Here is a 19,111-nt window from a genome sequence, read left to right as displayed (position 1 = left end):
TGAGGGGAGGAGGAGCTTGGTCGGCGGCGCAAAACCAGGGGCGTAACTTCCACGATTGCAAAGGTCTGCCACTTGTGGGGGGCCCATCAGCACTGCTCCCTTTAAAATGGCTTGCCTCAAAGCTCCAACAATGTTGTAAGGTAGGTGTTGATTTAGTTTAAAAAATTTTTAATAGTGGCCAGCGGGGGTGCTGCAGCAGGGGCCACATACAGCAATTGTAACAGCCTGCGCGGGCTTCTGTAGAGAGGGCAGTGCACTGGTGCAGTAGTAATTGCCAAATCTGTGAGTGGCCACTCTGAAATTATTTCAAGCTGGGGGTCCATCTCAGAGTCTTACTAGGCATGTTGCTGACATGATCGCTTGTTAGAAAAAAACTTCTCTGCTGCTGCCTGCCGTTAACAAACCTAACAAGGTGGGAGCCTCATTTTAGTTTACTTAAAAATGTTGTAAGCTGTCGCCTGTCAGCTTATCTGTTAAGATTCATGTTCTAAAGTCTCCGGCAGTTTGCAGGAGACGTTTCACATTTGCTAAGCTATTAGTTTAGACTGGTCTGCAGACTGCCAGGATATTTTACACAGACAGGCTAAGTAAGACTGTACTGACAAATGGACTTGTTTTAGTAGCGTTAAACAGATTAACGATCTCATGGGTCTCCTCTCAGCTTTACTGAAAGGAGACACATGAAGTTGTTAATCTGTTATCTGACCCAACCTATGAACTCTGCTTTTTTTTAAAAATACAACTGACATGCTGACCCCTTCTTTTGCCTCACACTGGTTCTATAAAATGTCAGAAATGACCTGCAAATAACAATATTGTATGCATTGTCTGTTTGTCTCAGTGATATTCCCCTCTCCAACTCACCACATAATCCCATATCAATAAATGTTTTTACAATCAATAAAGGAAAACAATGTTTGCACAATAGCTAAGAACACTGAAAGGAACAGTGAGGGAAGATACTAAATGCTTCTATATTTGTGTGTTTTTATGTTTGTGTGTGTGTGTGTGAGAGAGAGAGAGAGAGAGAGAGAGAGAAAAAGAGGAGAGAGAGAGAGAGAGAGAGAGAGAGAGAAAAAGAGGAGAGAGAAAGAGAGAGAAAAAGAGGAGAGAGAGAGAGAAAAAGAGGAGAGAGAGAAAAAGAGGGGATAGAGAGAGAAAAAGAGGAGAGAGAGAGAAAAAGAGGAGAGAGAGAGATAAAAAGAGGAGAGAGAGAGAGAAAAAGAGGAGAGAGAGAGAAAAAAAGAGGAGAGAGAGAGAGAAAAAGAGGAGAGAGAGAGAAAAAGAGGAGAGAGAGAGAGAGAGAGAGAGAGAAAAAGAGGAGAGAGAGAGAGAAAAAGAGGAGAGAGAGAGAGAAAAAGAGGAGAGAGAGAGAGAGAGAGAGAGAGAGAGAGAGAGAGAGAGAGAGAAAAAGGAGAGAGATAGAGAAAAACAGGAGAGAGAGAAAAAGAGGAGAGAGAGAGAGAGAGAGAGAGAGAGAAAGAGGAGAGAGAGAGAGAGAAAAAGAGGAGAGAGAGAAAAAGAGGAGAGAGAGAAAAAGAGGAGAGAGAGAGAGAGAGAGAAAAAAAGAGGAGAGAGAGAGAGAAAAAGAGGAGAGAGAGAGAGAAAAAGAGGAGAGATGGTGTTTAACCCCAGTTCATGTACTGTGAACCCCCATTTGAATAACCCACGAGCCGCCACTGCTAGATTTCAAGAAGCTCAATGTATAGAAGATTGTTTGAAGATGAAGGACCTAAGTGTGAGGAGGGAGGAGCAAGCATTGAAAATTAAATAAACATGTTGTGAACCTGTCCGCATTTGATTGCAGATTGTGGGGCGCATTTGTTCCCCATGTTTAACATTGCACAAGCAAACAACCCCTCTACCCTTATGCAACCAATAGCGTGAGAGTAGGGATTGTCAATCACCACAGTCAAATGAATCCGGGGGAGATTTTCATCCGCCAACTCCAAATTAGCGAGAGAATATATGAAGCTGCTGTTTAAACCTCTGCTTCATAAATTTTATTTGCAGGCTCAAATGAGCAACCAATTGGGACATTTCCCTCATGCCCACAATGTTATTGTTTTAGTTAAAGGGACATTAAACCCAACATTTTTCTTTCATGATTTAGATAGAGAATACAATTTTAAATAACATTACAATTTACTATTATCTAATTTGCTTCATTCTATAGATATCTTTTGGTAAAGAAATAGCAATGCACATGGGTGAGCCTATCACACAAGGCATCTATGTGCAGCCACCAATCAGCAGCTACTGAGCCTATTTAGATATACTTTTCAAAAAAGGATATCAAGAGAATTAAGCAAATTAGATAATAGAAGTAGAATGGAAAGTTGTTTAAAACTGCATGTTCTTTCTAAATCATGAAAGAAAAAAAAATGGGTTTCATGTCCCTTTAAATAAAAGATATTTAAATTGTTATTACTAAGGTAATCGTTATTTTTCTCCTTCCAATAAAGTACAGCTGAAAAGTTGATAAAATATGAACCTATTAAACTGGAGATAGTTCTCCCAATAATTTCAGTGATCTATCTAGGTATTGCTAATGGTATGTAACTAAATCAATAATTTCCTCCTGATATAACTGAAAAATAATCTTTAAAGTTATTATTCTAAAAATGAAACCTTTATGTAGAAAACCATGATTTAAATTGATTAAATTGCTAGCAGTAAGACTTGATTTAAATAAATTTGATTTAACCCCTTAACGACCAAGGACGTGCCAGGCACGTCCTACAAAAAGTGTCAGTTAATGACCAAGGACATCCTCTGGGGTTTCAAGTGCTGGAAGCGATTGTGATCGCTTCTGGATGCTTTCAGGGTATTGCAGTGATGCCTCAATACTGAGACATCCTGCATTAACCTTTTTTTAGCTTCCGATGCAGGCCCTCTCTGCATCAGCCAGCGATGGTGCCAATTGTTGGTTGGTGGAAGCCGTAGCAGGGAGGCGTGTGGGCGGCACATCGTTGGAGGGACTTCCGGATCCTTTCCCTGCAGTGCGCGCAAGTCAGCGGGAGCCCGCACATGCTACATTAAGTTGGTTGAGGGAGAGAGGGGAATAAATGTTTGTAAAGGAATCTGGGAGGGGGAGGGGGGTAGAATATTGAGTGGGGGGCAGCTACACTACAGAAAATTGGGTTTTGTTTTGTTTTATTATAAAAAAAAGTCATTGTTTCCATCTTAATATGAGGAGAGTCACGGCTTCATTCCTTACTTGTGGGCATACAGAACCTGGCCACCAGGAGGAGGCAAAGACACACCAGCCTAAGGCTTAAATACCTCCTCCACTCCCCTCATCCCCCAGTCATTCTTTGCCTTTCGTCACAGGAGGATGGCAGAGAAGTGTCAGAAGATTCAGAGTAGTCTCTTATGGAGGGTAATACTCTTCGGCATGGGACTGTAGTTTTAAGTAGTCTTGTCAGCCTCTCAGTGAGAGCATTGACGAATGTTAGGGTCTGGAGATGCAGGGAGAGTCTTTCTGCGAAACCAACCAGACTCGTATTAACAGCACCTAAGCAATCAGTGTTGACGAGTTTCTCTGCCTGGTTCTATCACTCAAGTCCATGTCAGGTGCGATGCTACAAGACTGTCAAACTTGAGAGGCTGTGTGTCTGTTCCACGGCGATGATTCTGGTAAGATAGTTTCATTTTATTTCATATAACGCAAGAAGACAGGGTCACAGTGTGACTCCTTTTATCTGTATGGAATCAAGGGTTAAAGGGACACTGAACCCACATTTTGTCTTTCATGATTCAGATAGAGCATGACATTTTAAGCAACTTTCTAATTTACTCCTATTATCAATTTTTCTTCGTTCTCTTGCTATCTTTATTTTAAAAGTAGGAATGTAAATCTTAGCAGCCAGCCCATTTTAGGTTCAGCACCATGGATAGCGCTTGCTTATTGGACGCTTACATTTACCCACCAATAAGCAAGCATAACCCAGGTTCTCAACCAAAAATGGGCCGGCTCCTATGCATTACATTCCTGCTTTTTAAATAAAGATAGCAAGAGAAAGAAGAAAAATTGATAATAGGAGTAAATTAGAAAGTTGCTTAAAATTGCATGCTCTGTCTGAATCACGAAAGAAAAAATTTGGGTTTAGTGCCCCTTTAATGTCTCCGGAAGGGGATTATTGAACAGGGAGGATTTATACATGATTTGCTTTATTATGTTTTATGCTGCAACATGTGTGAGATGAGGCTCTGGCAGATGTGGGAACATTCAGGTTTTTTTCTTTCGTTTTTGGATAACTGCGCAGCCTATTAGTTTGGCGCGCTTTCTTTCCTGCAGCAGGGGCGGTCCTGCATGGCACTCCATGTGACCGGGTGTGGCCTCATTAACTTCCTCTTTCCTGACTGTGCGGTTTACAGGAGACAAAGCGGTTTCTCTGTGGGGCCTGGGTCATAGGAGGTGGTGAGTGCCCCAGCTATTGGGGGTATAAAGGTGCCATTAATATTTTTCTATAGTCTATCTTGAAAGCCCAAGCTATGGAGGACTCTGATACGTTAGAGGGTACTCCCTCTTTACCTAAATCTAATACCTGTTTTTATTGTGAGGAGGCTACAGTATAAAAGCTTGCCTGCTCAATTATGTTCCACATGCCTTGACATAGTACTTATATCTAAGAAACTCAAGATGTTTAGTACCACTGAGCCTTCCATCTCTGAGGGGTCTCCGTCTCGTGAGGTGCATTTCCTGCAATCATCTCCTACTACACATGCAGCTCCCCATTGCACTTCTAATCCTCCTTCAGGAGGGTCCCTCTTTCCAACAGACTTTACTGAACAGTTGCAAATGGCAGTGTCTGCAGCCTTCAGTGCTTTACCTCGCCCTGCTAAGCGCAAGCGAAAGGTTAAATACTACTATCCTTCCCAGGGGTCATCTACCAACTTGCTGGATTTATCTGATACTAGATTATCCACCGATGAAGGCGCCTCTGATACTTCAGAGGAGGATCTTTCTGGGTCGGAATCGGCTGCCTCTAAGCCTGCGGAGGAACCAGACTTTAGATTTAGGATAGATCACTTATGCTTTCTGCTAAAGGAGGTGTTGGCTACATTAGAGGTTCCGGAACCTAAGTTGTCAGAGGATCCTTCTATTACTAAGCTTGATAAGGTTTACGAGGACAGGGTGGTGCCGCAAACCTTTCCGGTTCCAGTTAAGATGGCAAATATTATTAAGAATGAATGGGAAAAACTCGGATCCTCTTTCTTCCCCTTCTTCTTCCTTTAAGAAATTGTTCCTGGTTCCTGACTCCCAATTAGAGTTGTGGGGGTCTGTCACTAAGGTGGATGGAGCTATCTCCATGCTGGCTAAACGCACCACTATCGTGCTTGAGGATATTTCATTGTTTAAGGAACCTATGGATAAGAAGCTAGAAACTCTGTTGAGAAAGATGTTTCAGCACACAGGATTTTTATTTCAGACTGCAGCGGCGGTGGCTGGAGCCGCTACCTATTGATGCGACTCTCTATCGGAGATGATCAAGGTGGAGACCCCCCTCAATGTAATCCAGGAAAGAATTAAGGCCTTCATAGTAGCTAATTCTTTAATTTGTGATGCAAACATGCAGATTATTCTCCTGAATGCCAAGACATCAGGTTTTTCTGTTCTAGTCCGTAGGGCTCTGTGACTGAAGTCCTGGTCTGCTGACATGACTTCAAAATCTAGATTGCTTTCTCTTCCATTTAAGGGAAAGGTTCTTTTTGGTCCAGGACTGGACTATATCATATCCACGGTCACTGGGGGCAAGGGTGCCTTTTTACCGCAGGATAAGAAGAACAAACCTAAGGGACAGGGGCCTAATTTTCGTCCCTTTCGTTCAGATAAATCCCAACACCAGCAGCCCGCTGCAAAGCCTGATCAGTCCATGGGAACTTGGAAACTATCTCAGTTTTGGAATAAGTCCAAGTAGAACAAAAAGCCTGCTGAGACAAAATAGGCATGAAGGGGCGGCCCCCGATCCGTCGATGGATCGTGTTGGGGGCAGACTATCTCACTTTGCGGAGGCTTGGCTGGCAGGCGTGCAAGACCCTTGGGTTCTGGAGGTCATTGCTCAGGGTTACAGGATAGGTTTCAAATCTCATTCACCCAGGGGCAGATTTCTCTTATCAAGCCTGTTTTCAAGACCAGAAAAAAGAGAAGCTTTTCTAGGGTGCGTTAGGGATCTCTCCTCCCTAGGAGTGATTGTGCCAGTACCTCTAACAGAAAGAGGTTTGGGATACTACTCAAACTTTTTTGCGGCCCCAAAGAAGGAGGGTACGTTTCGCCCAGTCCTAGACCTAAAGTTCTTAAACAAGTTTCTGTCTGTGCCATCATTCAAGATGGAGATTCTGCAAGATGGAGATTCTGCCCTTAGTTCAAGAGGAACAGTTCATGACTACGATAGACTTGAAGGATGCTTACCTTCATGTGCCAATACACAAGGATCACTTCAAGTTCTTAAGATTCGCCTTTCTGGACCAAAACTTCCAGTTTGTAGCTCTTCCTTTTGGTCTGGCTACTGCTCCAAGAGTCTTTACGAAGGTTCTGGGGGCTCTGCTCATGGTGGTGAGATCCAGAGGTATTGCAGTAGCGCCTTATTTGGACGACATTCTGGTCCAGACTCCATCCTGCCGTCTGGCAGAAGACCATTCGAGTGCTCTCCTACTTCTTCTTCAATCTCATGGATGGAAGATAAACTTAGGAAAGAGTTCTCTGGTTCCCAGTACCAGAGTGGAATTCCTGGGCACGATAATAGATACCATATCTATGAAGATATTCCTTACAGACCAGAGACAGTGCAAAATGCTTTCAATTGTCTTGCACTCCAGACCTCCTTAAGGCCATCTGTGGCCCACTGTATGGAGGTGATTGGGCTCATGGTATCCAGCATAGATATCATTTCATTCCCCAGGTTCCACCTCAGACCTTTTCAGCTGTGCATGCTGAGGCAATGGAATGGCGATCATTCGGATCTATCACAACAGATTTCTCTGGACAACCGGTCAAGAGAATCGCTCTCTTGGTGGCTCTGTCCAGATCGCCTGTCCCAGGGGACATCCTTCTTGAGACCATCCTGGGAGATTGTGACTACGGATGCAAGTCTGTCAGGATGGGGAGCTGTTTGGGGCATCCAGGAAGGCGCAGGACCGGTGTACTCGAGAGGAATCTCTTCTCCCAAACAACATTCTGAAACTTCGAGCGATCTTCAAGGCTCTGAAGGCTTGGCCTCTTCTAGGTTTGATCCATTTTATCAGATTTCAACCGGACAACATTACCTCTGGGGCTTACATCAACCATCAGGGGGGAGCGAGAAGCTTCCTAGCCATGAGGGAAGTATCTCGGATTCTAGACTGGGCGGAGGTCCACAACTGTTCGCTGTCAGCCATCCACGTTCTGGGTGTGGACAACTGGGAAGCGGATTTTCTCAGCAGACAATCCTTTCATCCAGGGGAATGGTCTCTTCATCCCAAGGTGTTTGCGGAAATTTGCAACAGATGGGGGACGCCGGAGATCGATCTCATGCCGTCCAGACTCAATACCAAGCTACCCAGATATGGATCAAGGTCCAGGGATCCCCAGGCGGAGCTGATAGATGCCTTAGCGGTTCCCTGGTGTAAGGCCTAGTCTGGCAAAGGCACAGGATCGCAACTGCAGACTATAAGGTGTTGTTTTGTATCACTTTAGCACACAGGCTATTGTTATGCATAGACCGTAGAGCATTGAAGTGACTTTATTCTCAGTATGATATGAAACTCTCAGTAAGTTTGTTGATAAGTATTTACATCAGTCCAGGATGCTTTATCAAATAGTTAGTTTGCAACTGTGTAGTATATATCAAATGTCAATAGCTTTTAAGATAAGCAGAGCAATGTAAAGAATAGGAAAAATACACAGCACAACACTTACTTAATAGACAACTTCCTTACTTGATTAGTAGGATGGCTAATATTAAATTGTAATAGCCAGAACCGAGGTTGCAGGAATAGATTCGGTATAACTACTGCTTGTACAGAGCCTTCCTATACACAGAGAGCTTCAATTATATGTGGAAACAGTAGGTGGATATAATCCAAAAAGCTTAATTTAACGTAGTAGCTGAAGAGAGCTAGGAGCTAGATACTGCTACCAAGTAAAATAACTAAGCACCTGTTTGCAGTCAGGTGAAGACTTAAATGCAGGTAGGTAGAGATCATGTGATGAGAGGAGAGCTGGAAAAGGCGGACCGGAATCCTTACACCTGGGGATTCAACCTAGTTTACATTTTTCTTCCGTTACCACTTCTTCCTCGAGTAGTGACCCGCATCAAACAGGAGCAAACCTCAACTATTCTAATTGCTCCGTTTGCGGACCTGGTAGGGATGTCATCATCTCCTCCATGGAGGTTACCTTGTCGCAGAGATTTGCTGGAACAGGGTCCCTTTGTTCATCAAAATCTAGATTCTCTGAGGCTGACTGCGTGGAGATTGAACGCCTAGTCTTAGCCAAGAGAGGGTTTTCTGAGTGAGTGATTGATACTTTCATTCAAGCTAGAAAGCTGGTCAACCGTCGCATCTATCATAAGTTGTGGAGGACCTACTTTTTCTTGTGTGAAGAACATGGATTCCCTTGGCATAAGGTCAAGGTGTCCAGAATTCTTTCCTTTCTGCAAGATGGTTTGGAGAAGGGACTTGCTGCTATTTCTTTAAAAGGACAGATTTCGGCTCTTTCTGTGCTATTGCACAAGAGGCTCGCTGAGCTTCCTGATATTCAGTCTTTTGTTCAAGCTCTGTCTAGAATCAGGCCTGTGTTTAGACATTCTGCTCCTCCTAGGAGTTTAAATTTGGTTCTTAAGGTTCTGCAGACGGCTCCATTTGAGCCCATGCATTCAGTGGACATTAAGTTACTTTCTTGGAAGGTTCTGTTTCTATTGGCTATTGCTTCGGCACACAGAGTCTCTGAGATGGTGGCCTTGCAATGTTTGCCTCCTTACCTAGTATTTCATGCTGATAAGGCTGTTCTTAGCACTGGGTTGAGTTTTCTCCCTAAGGTTGTGTCTGATCGCAATATCAATCAGGAGATTGTGGTTCCTTCCTTGTGTCCTTATCCATCCTCCTCAAAGGAACGATTACTTCATAATTTGGATGTGGTTCAGGCTTTGAAATTCTATCTTCAGGCTACAAAGATTTTAGACAGACTTCGGCATTGTTTGTTGTCTACTCTGGGAAGCACAGAGGGCAGAAGGCTTCTTCCACTTCCCTATCTTTTTGGTTGAGGGGCATTATCCGCTTAGCATATGAGACAGTGGGACATAAGCATCCTCAGAGGATTATGGCTCATTCAACTAGATCTGTGGCTTCTTCTTGGGCCTTCAAGAATGATGCCTCTATGGAGCAGATTTGTAAGGCGGCTACCTGGTCCTCCTTACATACTTTTTCAAAATTTTACAAATTTGACGTTTTTGCTTCAGCTCAAGAAGCTTTTGGGAGAAAGGTGGTGCCCTCAGAATACGGTCCGCCATTTATTTTACCCTCCCTTTTTTTCATTCGGTGTCCTCTAGAGCTTGGCTATATGTCTCCCACAAGTAAAGAATGAAGCCGTGGACTCTCCTCATATTAAGATGGAAAACATAAATTATGCTTACCTGATAATTTCATTTCCATCTGTATGAGGAGAGTCCACGGCCCCCGCACGTTGTCTTCGTTGGGCGGACCTAAATTTTGTTTTGTTCTTCTGGCACCATTTATACCCTGATATGTCTCCTACTGTTCCTTGTTCCCTCGGCAGAATGACTGGGGGATGAGGGGAGTGGGGGAGGTATTTAAGCCTTTGGCTGGGCTGTCTTTGCCTCCTCCTGGTGGCCAGGTTCTGTATTCTCACAAGTAAGGAACGAAGCTGTGTACTCTCCTCATACAGATGGAAATGAAATTATCAGGTAAGCATAATTTATGTTTTTTGAGCAAACTGGGTACTGGCAGACAGCTGCCAGTACCCAAGATGGTGAAAGTAGGTAGAGGGGGGAGGGTTAGAGAGCTGTATGGGGGGGATCAGGGAGGTTGGGGGGATCCATCACTGCTGAATAAATATTTTTTTTAAAATGCCTTTTATTTTAGTACTGGCAGACTTTCTTCCAGTACTTAAGATGGCGGTGACAATTGTGAGGTGGGGGAGGGAAGAGAGCTGTTTGAGGGGGGTCAGGGAGGGATCAGGGGGTGTAATGTGTCAGGTGGGAGGCTGATCCCTACACTAAAGCTAAAATTAACCCTACAAGCTACCAAATTAACCCCTTAACTGCTTGGCATAATTCAAGTGTGGTGTGCAGCAGCATTTAGCAGCCTTCTAATAACTAAAGCAATGCCAAAGCCATATATGTCTGCTATTTCTGAACAAAGGGGATCCCAGAGAAGCATTTACAACCATCTCTGCCATGATTGCACTAACTGTAAATAATTTCAGTGAGAAACCTAAAGTTAGTGAAAAAGTTAACTATTTTTTTTATTTAATTGCATTTGGCGGTGAAATGGTGGCATGAAATATACCAAAATGGGCCTAGATCAAAACTTTGGGTTGTCTACTACACTACACTAATAGCAAAGTGCTACTTGTACTTATTGCCCTATATCTTGCAAAAAAAGCAAAGAACATGTAAACATTGGGTATTTCTAAACTCAGGACAAAATTTAGAAACTATTTAGCATGGGTGTTTTTTGGTGGTTGTAGATGTGTAACAGATTTTGGGGGTCAAAGTTAGAAAAAGTGTGTTTTTGTCATCATATTTTATAAAAAATATTTTAATAGTAAATTATAAGATATGATGAAAATAATGTTATCTTTAGAAAGTCCATTTAATGGGAGAAAAATGGTATATAATATGTGTGGGTAGAGTAAATGAGTAAGGGGAAAATTACAGCTAAACACAAACACTGCAAAAAATGTAAAAATAGCCCTGGTCCGTAACGGTAAGAAAATTGAAAATCGGTCTGATCACTAAGGGGTTAAATCAAATCTACCCTGCATGCACATCATATCCTCAAGAGAGTGTAAACTGAAATAACATTTTATAGAGGGAGTCAAAAGTCAGAAACCACACAAACATCTGTAAGGGTCATTATAGTGTTACATTTATATGCATGTAATTTTAACATTAAAAACCATGCAATGTTATGTGTTTAACCTCCACAAAGGGGTTAAATATATAGTTAAAATACTGCTCGGGAGCCACAGAGAACTGCTGGTCCTAAATGGAAACTAACACAGACCCAATCACTAGCACTAGCATTCACACAGCTGGGTCGTGAGACTAGAGCAGCTGATTGGGTCATGTGTCCCTTTCCACTTAGGATCAGCAGTAGTCTGCTGCTCCCTCCTTTCCAGGGATTAAAGGGACAGTCTAGGCCAAAATATACTTTCATGATTCAGATAGAGCATGTAATTTTAAACAATTTTCCAATTTACTTTTATTACCAATTTTGCTTTGTTCTCTTGGTATTCTTAGTTGAAAGCTTAACCTAGGAGGTTCATATGCTAATTTCTTAGACCTTGAAGCCCACCTCTTTTCAGATTGTATTTTAACAGTTTTTCACCACTAGAGGGTGTTAGTTCATGTATTTCATATAGATAACACTGTGCTCGTGCACGTGAAGTTATCTGGGAGCAGGCACTGATTGGCTAGACTGCAAGTCTGTCAAAAGAACTGAAAAAAAGGGGCAGTTTGCAGAGGCTTAGATACAAGATAATCACAGAGGTTAAAAGTATATTATTATAACTGTGTTGGTTATGCAAAACTGGGGAATGGGTAATAAAGGGATTATCTATGTTTTAAAACAATAAAAATTCTGGTGTAGACTGTCCCTTTAAACACATTGCATTGCAGCATAGCTAGTGTTAAAAGTACAAGCTCTAACGAATGAGAGCATGTCATTTTGCCAGTATAATGGCACTTTAAAGATAAAGTGACATTAAAAGTATTTTTTTGTTTCTGCGTCAGCAATTATTTACTGTATTGCAAAAGATCAGTATGCACAATAATTGTTTTAAAAGCATTTTAAAACTATCATTTTGTTAAAAGAATGTGAATTGTTTGGCAGGCCCATGACACACCGCTTGAAAAGTCTCTTGATTGTTATGCTACTTCGCTGTGTCTGATTGGGGACACCTATAAATAAGCTCATGCACATATCAACCAATCACTGTGCAGCATGTGTAGGCATGTCAGCGTTTCACATCCTATGGAATTTACTCCAGGCTCTCTGGGGAAGTGGAAACACTACTATATTTAGATGTAAATTACAGAAAAGGCAAGCAAAATATAAAAAAATATATAAATTAAGTGCATTGCACAGTTTTTAGTTTTGAAGTATATATAATTTAACATTTTATGAGTAAAGACCCAAACATTTTCTTTCATGATTTAGGTAGAACATACAATTTTAAACAACTTTCCAGTTTACTTCTATTATGAAATTGGTTTTATTCTCTTGGTATCATTTGGTGAAGAAGCAGCAATGCACTACTGGTTTCTAACTGAATACATGGGTGAGCCAATGACAATTGGTATATAAATGCAGCCACCAATCAGCAGCTAGAACCTAGGTTCTTTGCTGCTCCTGAGCTTACCTAGATAAACCTTTCAGCAAAGGATAACAAGAGAAGAAAGCAAAATAAATAATAGAAGTAAATTGGAGAGTTATTTAAAATTGTATGTTCTGTCTAAATCGTGAATGTCTAATTATAGCTTTTCTGTCCCTTTAAAGGGATAGTAAACCCAAATATATATTTTTTTTTTCATGGTTCAGACAGAGCATGCAATTTTAAGCAACTTTCTAATTTACTCCTATTATCAATTTTTCTTCGTTCCCTTGCTATCTTCATTTAAAAAAGCAGAAATAAAAGCTTTGGAGCCAACCCATTTTAGGTTGAGAACCTGGGTTGCACTTGCTGATTGGATGGCTAAATGCAGCCACCAATCAGCAAGCCCCATCCAGGGTACTGGACCAAAAATAGGCCAGTTCCAAAGCTTTCATTCCTGTTTTTTTAAATAAAGATAGCAAGAGTACGAAGAAAATTTGATAATAGAAGTAAATTAGAATGTTGGTTAAAATTGCTGCTCTGTATGAATCATGAAAGAAAAAATGTTGGTTTACTATCCTTTTAAGTTTATTTCATAACCAATGGGTGTACCTATGATACCCTACCCTACCCCAACCGCCATTCTGACTGCAAAAGCAACTTATATGTGATCCCTGACTTGACTCACTGTATAGCGTATTTTATTTATTTTTTTTTATACAAGGAAATTCAGATCACAGACTAAAGAATCACTAAAGGTAAGTGCTTAGAGGCACTTTGTAATAGACCCAGCTAGATATTTACAGACACCACAATGAAAAGGCTTATAAAGCCAAAACCACATTTTTTTTATTAATTTCTAGTTTTAAAGGCGACCTGTCAAATTTTTTTGGATTTAGATTTTTGTTTATATATTTTTCTAAAAAGTTATGCTTTGTTAAAGGGATAGATTACCCAAAAATAATTACCCCTTTAATTTGTTCTCAATTATCCATTTGTATTAAATTGTTTAGAAATAGCTCCTTTACTCTTATTTCTGCATTTGAAATAGCTGATTTAGCCTGGAGTATCCCTACCTAACACTATACTGAAAGTTTCTATACTTAAGTATAGACTATTGACTAGCTTTGTAAACACAGCCAGCAGAACAAGTTAAACTCCCAGTGGGGTGTAGGAGAAAAGGATAATAAAATGTTAATTTCCCATACATTTTATACTCTTCAGCTAATATAACAAGTCATTAGAAATACATTATGGGGAAAACAATTTTACAGTTCCCTGCCCCTTTAAGTGCACAAGTGAAATAAAAAAAAATACTTTGATTCATCACTTATCATAAGAAAGATACCCAGATTTGCCAATCTCAGGTGTGCATGTACCTTAGCTTTGCTATATACTGTATGAAGAGCACAAGTCTGGCACAGGGCAGTTATCAGGGAATGTGTGTGTACGTGTTACTTATTATAAGTCTGATGGTAAAAAGTGCTGTTATGTAGAGGTGAGAGCAGTTGTATTTGCCTATGCTGCTGTAGAACTCTGCCAGAGGATCTATAAGACACACTGGTTTCAGTGCGCTGTGTCTGGCTGGGTATTAACCACGTCTGCACTAACAAGGTCTAGTCTCAGACATCTCCGGGTACCAATAACTAGTGCTGATAGAGATGCTGAAACCTCGTCCTCTAGTCCCGCCTACATATCCCATTGGCTGATAACTCTTCTTTCAGTCAAGTGTCAGACATGCTTTTGGTCACCAATATGTCGCTCAGTTTCTAAGCTATTGTAATTGGTTAAGCTGTTTGTGGAGGAGGAGCTTGTGATCAGCGCAGCCCGGCGGGCGCAGAGTGACCCGAAGCGGGTGTGTGCCCGGAGTCAGGAGGAGGATGCTGAGCCGCCTGATGAGCGGGAGCAATCGCAGTCTGGATCAGGCATATGTGTGCACCGTGAGGCTGCTGGACGACTCGGAGTATACGTGCAACGTGCAGGTGACAGTGCGGGAGGGGGGAGGACATGGGGCGAACGAAGGACAGAGATGGCACGACTGTAACAAAGAAGCCATGTGTGTGCCACAGAGAGACTCAGGCTGTGTGTGTGCCACAGAGAGACTCCGGCTGTGCCACATGAACACACTGACTGGCACAGCTATGTTACATGGTTACACTTACTGACTTTACCATGTGTGTCAGACACCTAGTGTCACCTCTGTGTGTGACATGATTAACACCATCGTGTGTCATATGCCTGCACTGACTGATACCGGCATGTGTGGTCTAATTACACTGTGTGTTACCTTATTACCCTGATACCTCTGTGCCTTGCATGATTTCACTACCGATGATTAATGATTACACTGACTGGTATCACCGAGTGTTTCGTGACTACACAGATACCACTTTATTACACTGAAACCGCACACTGGTACAACAGCATGTTGTAAATTACACAGCCTGGTACCACTATACAGTATGTTGTATGATTACACTGGCATACACCTGTTAAATACATACAATGTTATCACTTTTATATGATTACACTGGCATACACTTGTTAAACACATACATTGTTATCACTTTTATATGATTACACTGGCATACACCTGTTAAATACATACAATGTTATCACTTTTATATGATTACACTGGCATACACTTGTTAAACACATACAATGTTATCACTTTTACATGATTACACTGGCATACAACTGTTAAACACATACAATGTTATCACTTTTATATGATTACGCTGGCATACACCTGTTAAATACATACATTGTTATCACTTTTATATGATTACACTGGCATACACCTGTTAAACACATACAATGTTATCACTTTTATATGATTAAACTGGCAATACACCTGTTAAATACATACAATGTTATCACTTTTATATGATTACACTGGCATACACCTGTTAAATACATACAATGTTATCACTTTTATATGATTACACTGGCATACACCTGTTAAATACATACATTGTTATCACTTTTATATGATTACACTGGCAATACACCTGTTAAATGCATACATTGTTATCACATTTATATGATTACACTGGCATACACCTGTTAAACACATACAATTTTATCACTTTTATATGATTACGCTGGCATACACCTGTTAAATACCTACAATGTTATCACTTTTATATGATTACACTGGCATACACCTGTTAAACACATACAATGTTATCACTTTTATATGATTACACTGGCAATACACCTGTTAAATGCATACAATGTTATCACTTTTACATGATTACACTGGCATACACCTGTTAAACACATACAATTTTATCACTTTTATATGATTACGCTGGCATACACCTGTTAAACATACAATGTTATCACATTTATATGATTACACTGGCATACACCTGTTAAACACATACAATGTTATCACTTTTATATGATTACTCTGGCATACACCTGTTAAACACATACAATGTTATCACTTTTGCATGATTACACTGGCATACACCTGTTAAATACATACAATGTTATCACTTTTGCATGATTACACTGATATACACCTGTTAAATACATACAATGTTATCACTCTTATATGATTACACTGGCTTACACCTGTTAAATACATACAATGTTATCACTTTTATATGATTACACTTACACCACTAATACAACTGTGTGCTGCATGTTACACTGATTGGCACCACTATATCTGTTAGATAATTACACTGGTACCACTGTAGGTTATGTGTTATTCTGAATAGTACCACTGTTGTTTACATGGTTTCACTGAATGACACACAACTGTTACACAAATAAAATGATAGAGCTTTTACATCATTACACTATCACTACTGTATATTACAGCATCACTCTAATGCCACTGTGTGTTGCATGTTACACTTATTGACATCACTTTATGTGTTGGATAATTATTCTGATACGGCTGTATGTTGTGTGTTACTCTGACTAGCACCATTGTTTTTTTAACATGGTTACACCGAATCAAGCAAAACTTTTACACAAATACAATGATAGCATTATTACATGATTATACTGACACCATTGTGTGTCATTGCATCACAGCACTACCACACTGTGTTATATGTTACATTGATTGATACAACTACATCTAAATTATTCTTGTGTGATACTCTGACAAGCGCTATTGAATGTTAAACTGGAACACAACTGTTACACAAATACACCATCATCACTATATGTTATAGGAATTTACTAGCTAAAACATAAGTGTGTTACACCAGCTTACTGTATTACATGAATGCACAAATACTATTTTGATTTACTAAACACAAGTAATATCAATTTGTGTTATATGAATCCAATGATTGATACCATTACTTGTTACATGAATAAACTGACTAATATCACTGTGTGTTACATTATCAGAGAGCAGAATTCACTTAAAGCCCTCTCCAAACTCTCCAGTTATACAAATTTTATGCAGTTGATTCAAAAAGCTCACTTATATGTCCTTTCTTTAGACAGTAAATCTACTGCATAGAATATTGTAGGAAATGTTGGAGCTAGAACAAATGTAGTACATTTTGTCTGCAGGGCCAGGCTGACACTGTGTCACATGTATGCTAACAGTATTGTATGTCACATGAAGCCACTTTCTAACACCTATAACTCACATTACTTTCTGACATGCAAAACATACACATACTGTTCTGAGCCCACTAACTAAAACCCACTTTGTTATTAATCTATTAACTAGCAGTGCTAAGTGTTACATCTAGTCAATGAGTACCATCACTGTATGATGAATGGATGCAATGATTAATATCATTGTGTCTTACATGAAGAAAGGACCTGCCTCTTCTGTGCAATACCTACTTATTGCATACTCATAGCCACCATGTGTAACATGAACACAGTGCCGGGCACAACTGACTTTACAGTACTTGATAACATGTATAGGATACTTACTCTGCTGTCATATATAGATACACTAATTATGAACAGATACAATAACACCACATTCTAATGCAAAAAATAAAATTTTCTACTTAGGCAGTACGATGTGCTGTGTCTCACGGCAGGATCATAGCTGTACAGGGTTAAACACAGTTGGAAGGGAATATTTATACAAGAATTACACGCTTTAATAGAGCATTTTATTTTCATATTAAAATATCCCATTAAATGAGTACAATGAATAACATCACTGCGTGCTACAGAAATATATGACTGACACCAGTGTTTATTACAAAATATAGTTAAAAATAGAAAAACCTAATTTTTCTATGTGGAGAACATAGGAATGTAATATATGTGTGTCGGGTTAGCGCAATTGAAGAATTAGTCACATTATGTAAATATTAAATATAAAAAAGTCAAATAAATATGAATAATTATAGTAACTGTAATATTAATATATAGATTTTTTTTTAGATTATTTTAGTACATCTTTAATAATTATTTACATTAATATTTTTCAATGTTTTATGTTTAATAAATAGATCATGCACCTTCATAAAATTCATGTGGGATTAGCATACATAATTAATTAGTTTACTCCTGTCAGTCTTATGTGCGCAAAAACAAAATATTAAGAATAAATGTAAATAATTATTATAGACATACTAAAATATTCTAAAAAAAAATATATATATATATATATATTTATATATATATATATATTTTACAGTAACTATAATAATTATTAATATTTTTCAATATTTTATATTTAATATTTACATTACGGGCCTTAAGATAACTAATTCTTTATGTGCACTAACCATACACCACATTAGACCTACAGCGTGCAACCCGAAGTGCATTACGAATATTTTACATTCCTATGTTCTTTGCATCATTTTTTAAAAAATTATTTTTGATTTTTAAATGTATATTTCTATTTATATCTGATAATGCTAATGTACTTTATACAGATATATATATATATATATATATATATATATATATATATATATATATATATATATATATATATATATATATATATATATATATATATAATAAAAATACTATTCTCCTGTATGTGAAAAATGTGAAATATTAATATGTCGGGTTGGCACGCAAATGAAAAGTGTTAGTTTTTTGTCTTCTGCATTCTCCATTGAAGTCTGTGCGGAGAATAAGTTAGCACTGTCGCAATACCCAAAGTACTGAAGTCAGCACACACCGGTTTTTGCTCGCATGCAAAATTTTTACTGGCAAGTCGTAGTACACGTGCTAACTTGTGCACGCTAAATCTTTGCTTCTGGCAGTGTTATTGACCGAGTGAAAGTGCTAATCGGGCCCATAGTTGTTAACATTCACACTGGTTCATTATATATATAAAAATATAGCAAATTATCTCAGTGTGATGTTGACTAGTGAAAGGGACATTCTAATGCAAAATTGACTTGCTCTTATTCATTAGGAGAATAGACGTGCACATTTTCATGTTCGGTTTTGATTTTCCAACCATATCACGAGTATGGCAGCAGGCAGTGACATTTGGCTATTTTCCATGCCAGATCTATTTGTGTAATAGTGCACATGTCTATAAGATAATGTTTGCAATACTATTGATAACCATGTGTTTAACCTCCACAAAGGACACAGTCAGTGATT

At 39.4% G+C, this 19,111-nt stretch overlaps 1 protein-coding gene across 2 annotated transcripts in view; it reads left to right on the top strand.

The window, feature by feature from the left end:
• The first annotated feature begins 14,418 nt into the window (after positions 1 to 14,418).
• FRMD5 (FERM domain containing 5) overlaps positions 14,419 to 19,111 on the top strand; it is a 291,969-nt gene continuing 287,276 nt past the window's right edge. For both annotated transcript variants that reach the window (XM_053718464.1, XM_053718463.1), the window contains exon 1: positions 14,419 to 14,520. In XM_053718464.1, the coding sequence (XP_053574439.1) occupies positions 14,419 to 14,520 (102 nt within the window). The remainder of the gene's footprint in view (positions 14,521 to 19,111) is intronic.

Source organism: Bombina bombina, chromosome 6 (genome assembly GCF_027579735.1).
Source record: "Bombina bombina isolate aBomBom1 chromosome 6, aBomBom1.pri, whole genome shotgun sequence".
Lineage (NCBI taxonomy): Eukaryota > Metazoa > Chordata > Amphibia > Anura > Bombinatoridae > Bombina > Bombina bombina.
The sequence above is the reverse complement of the archived record's forward strand: the minus strand, read 5'-3'. Positions and strand labels throughout refer to the sequence as shown.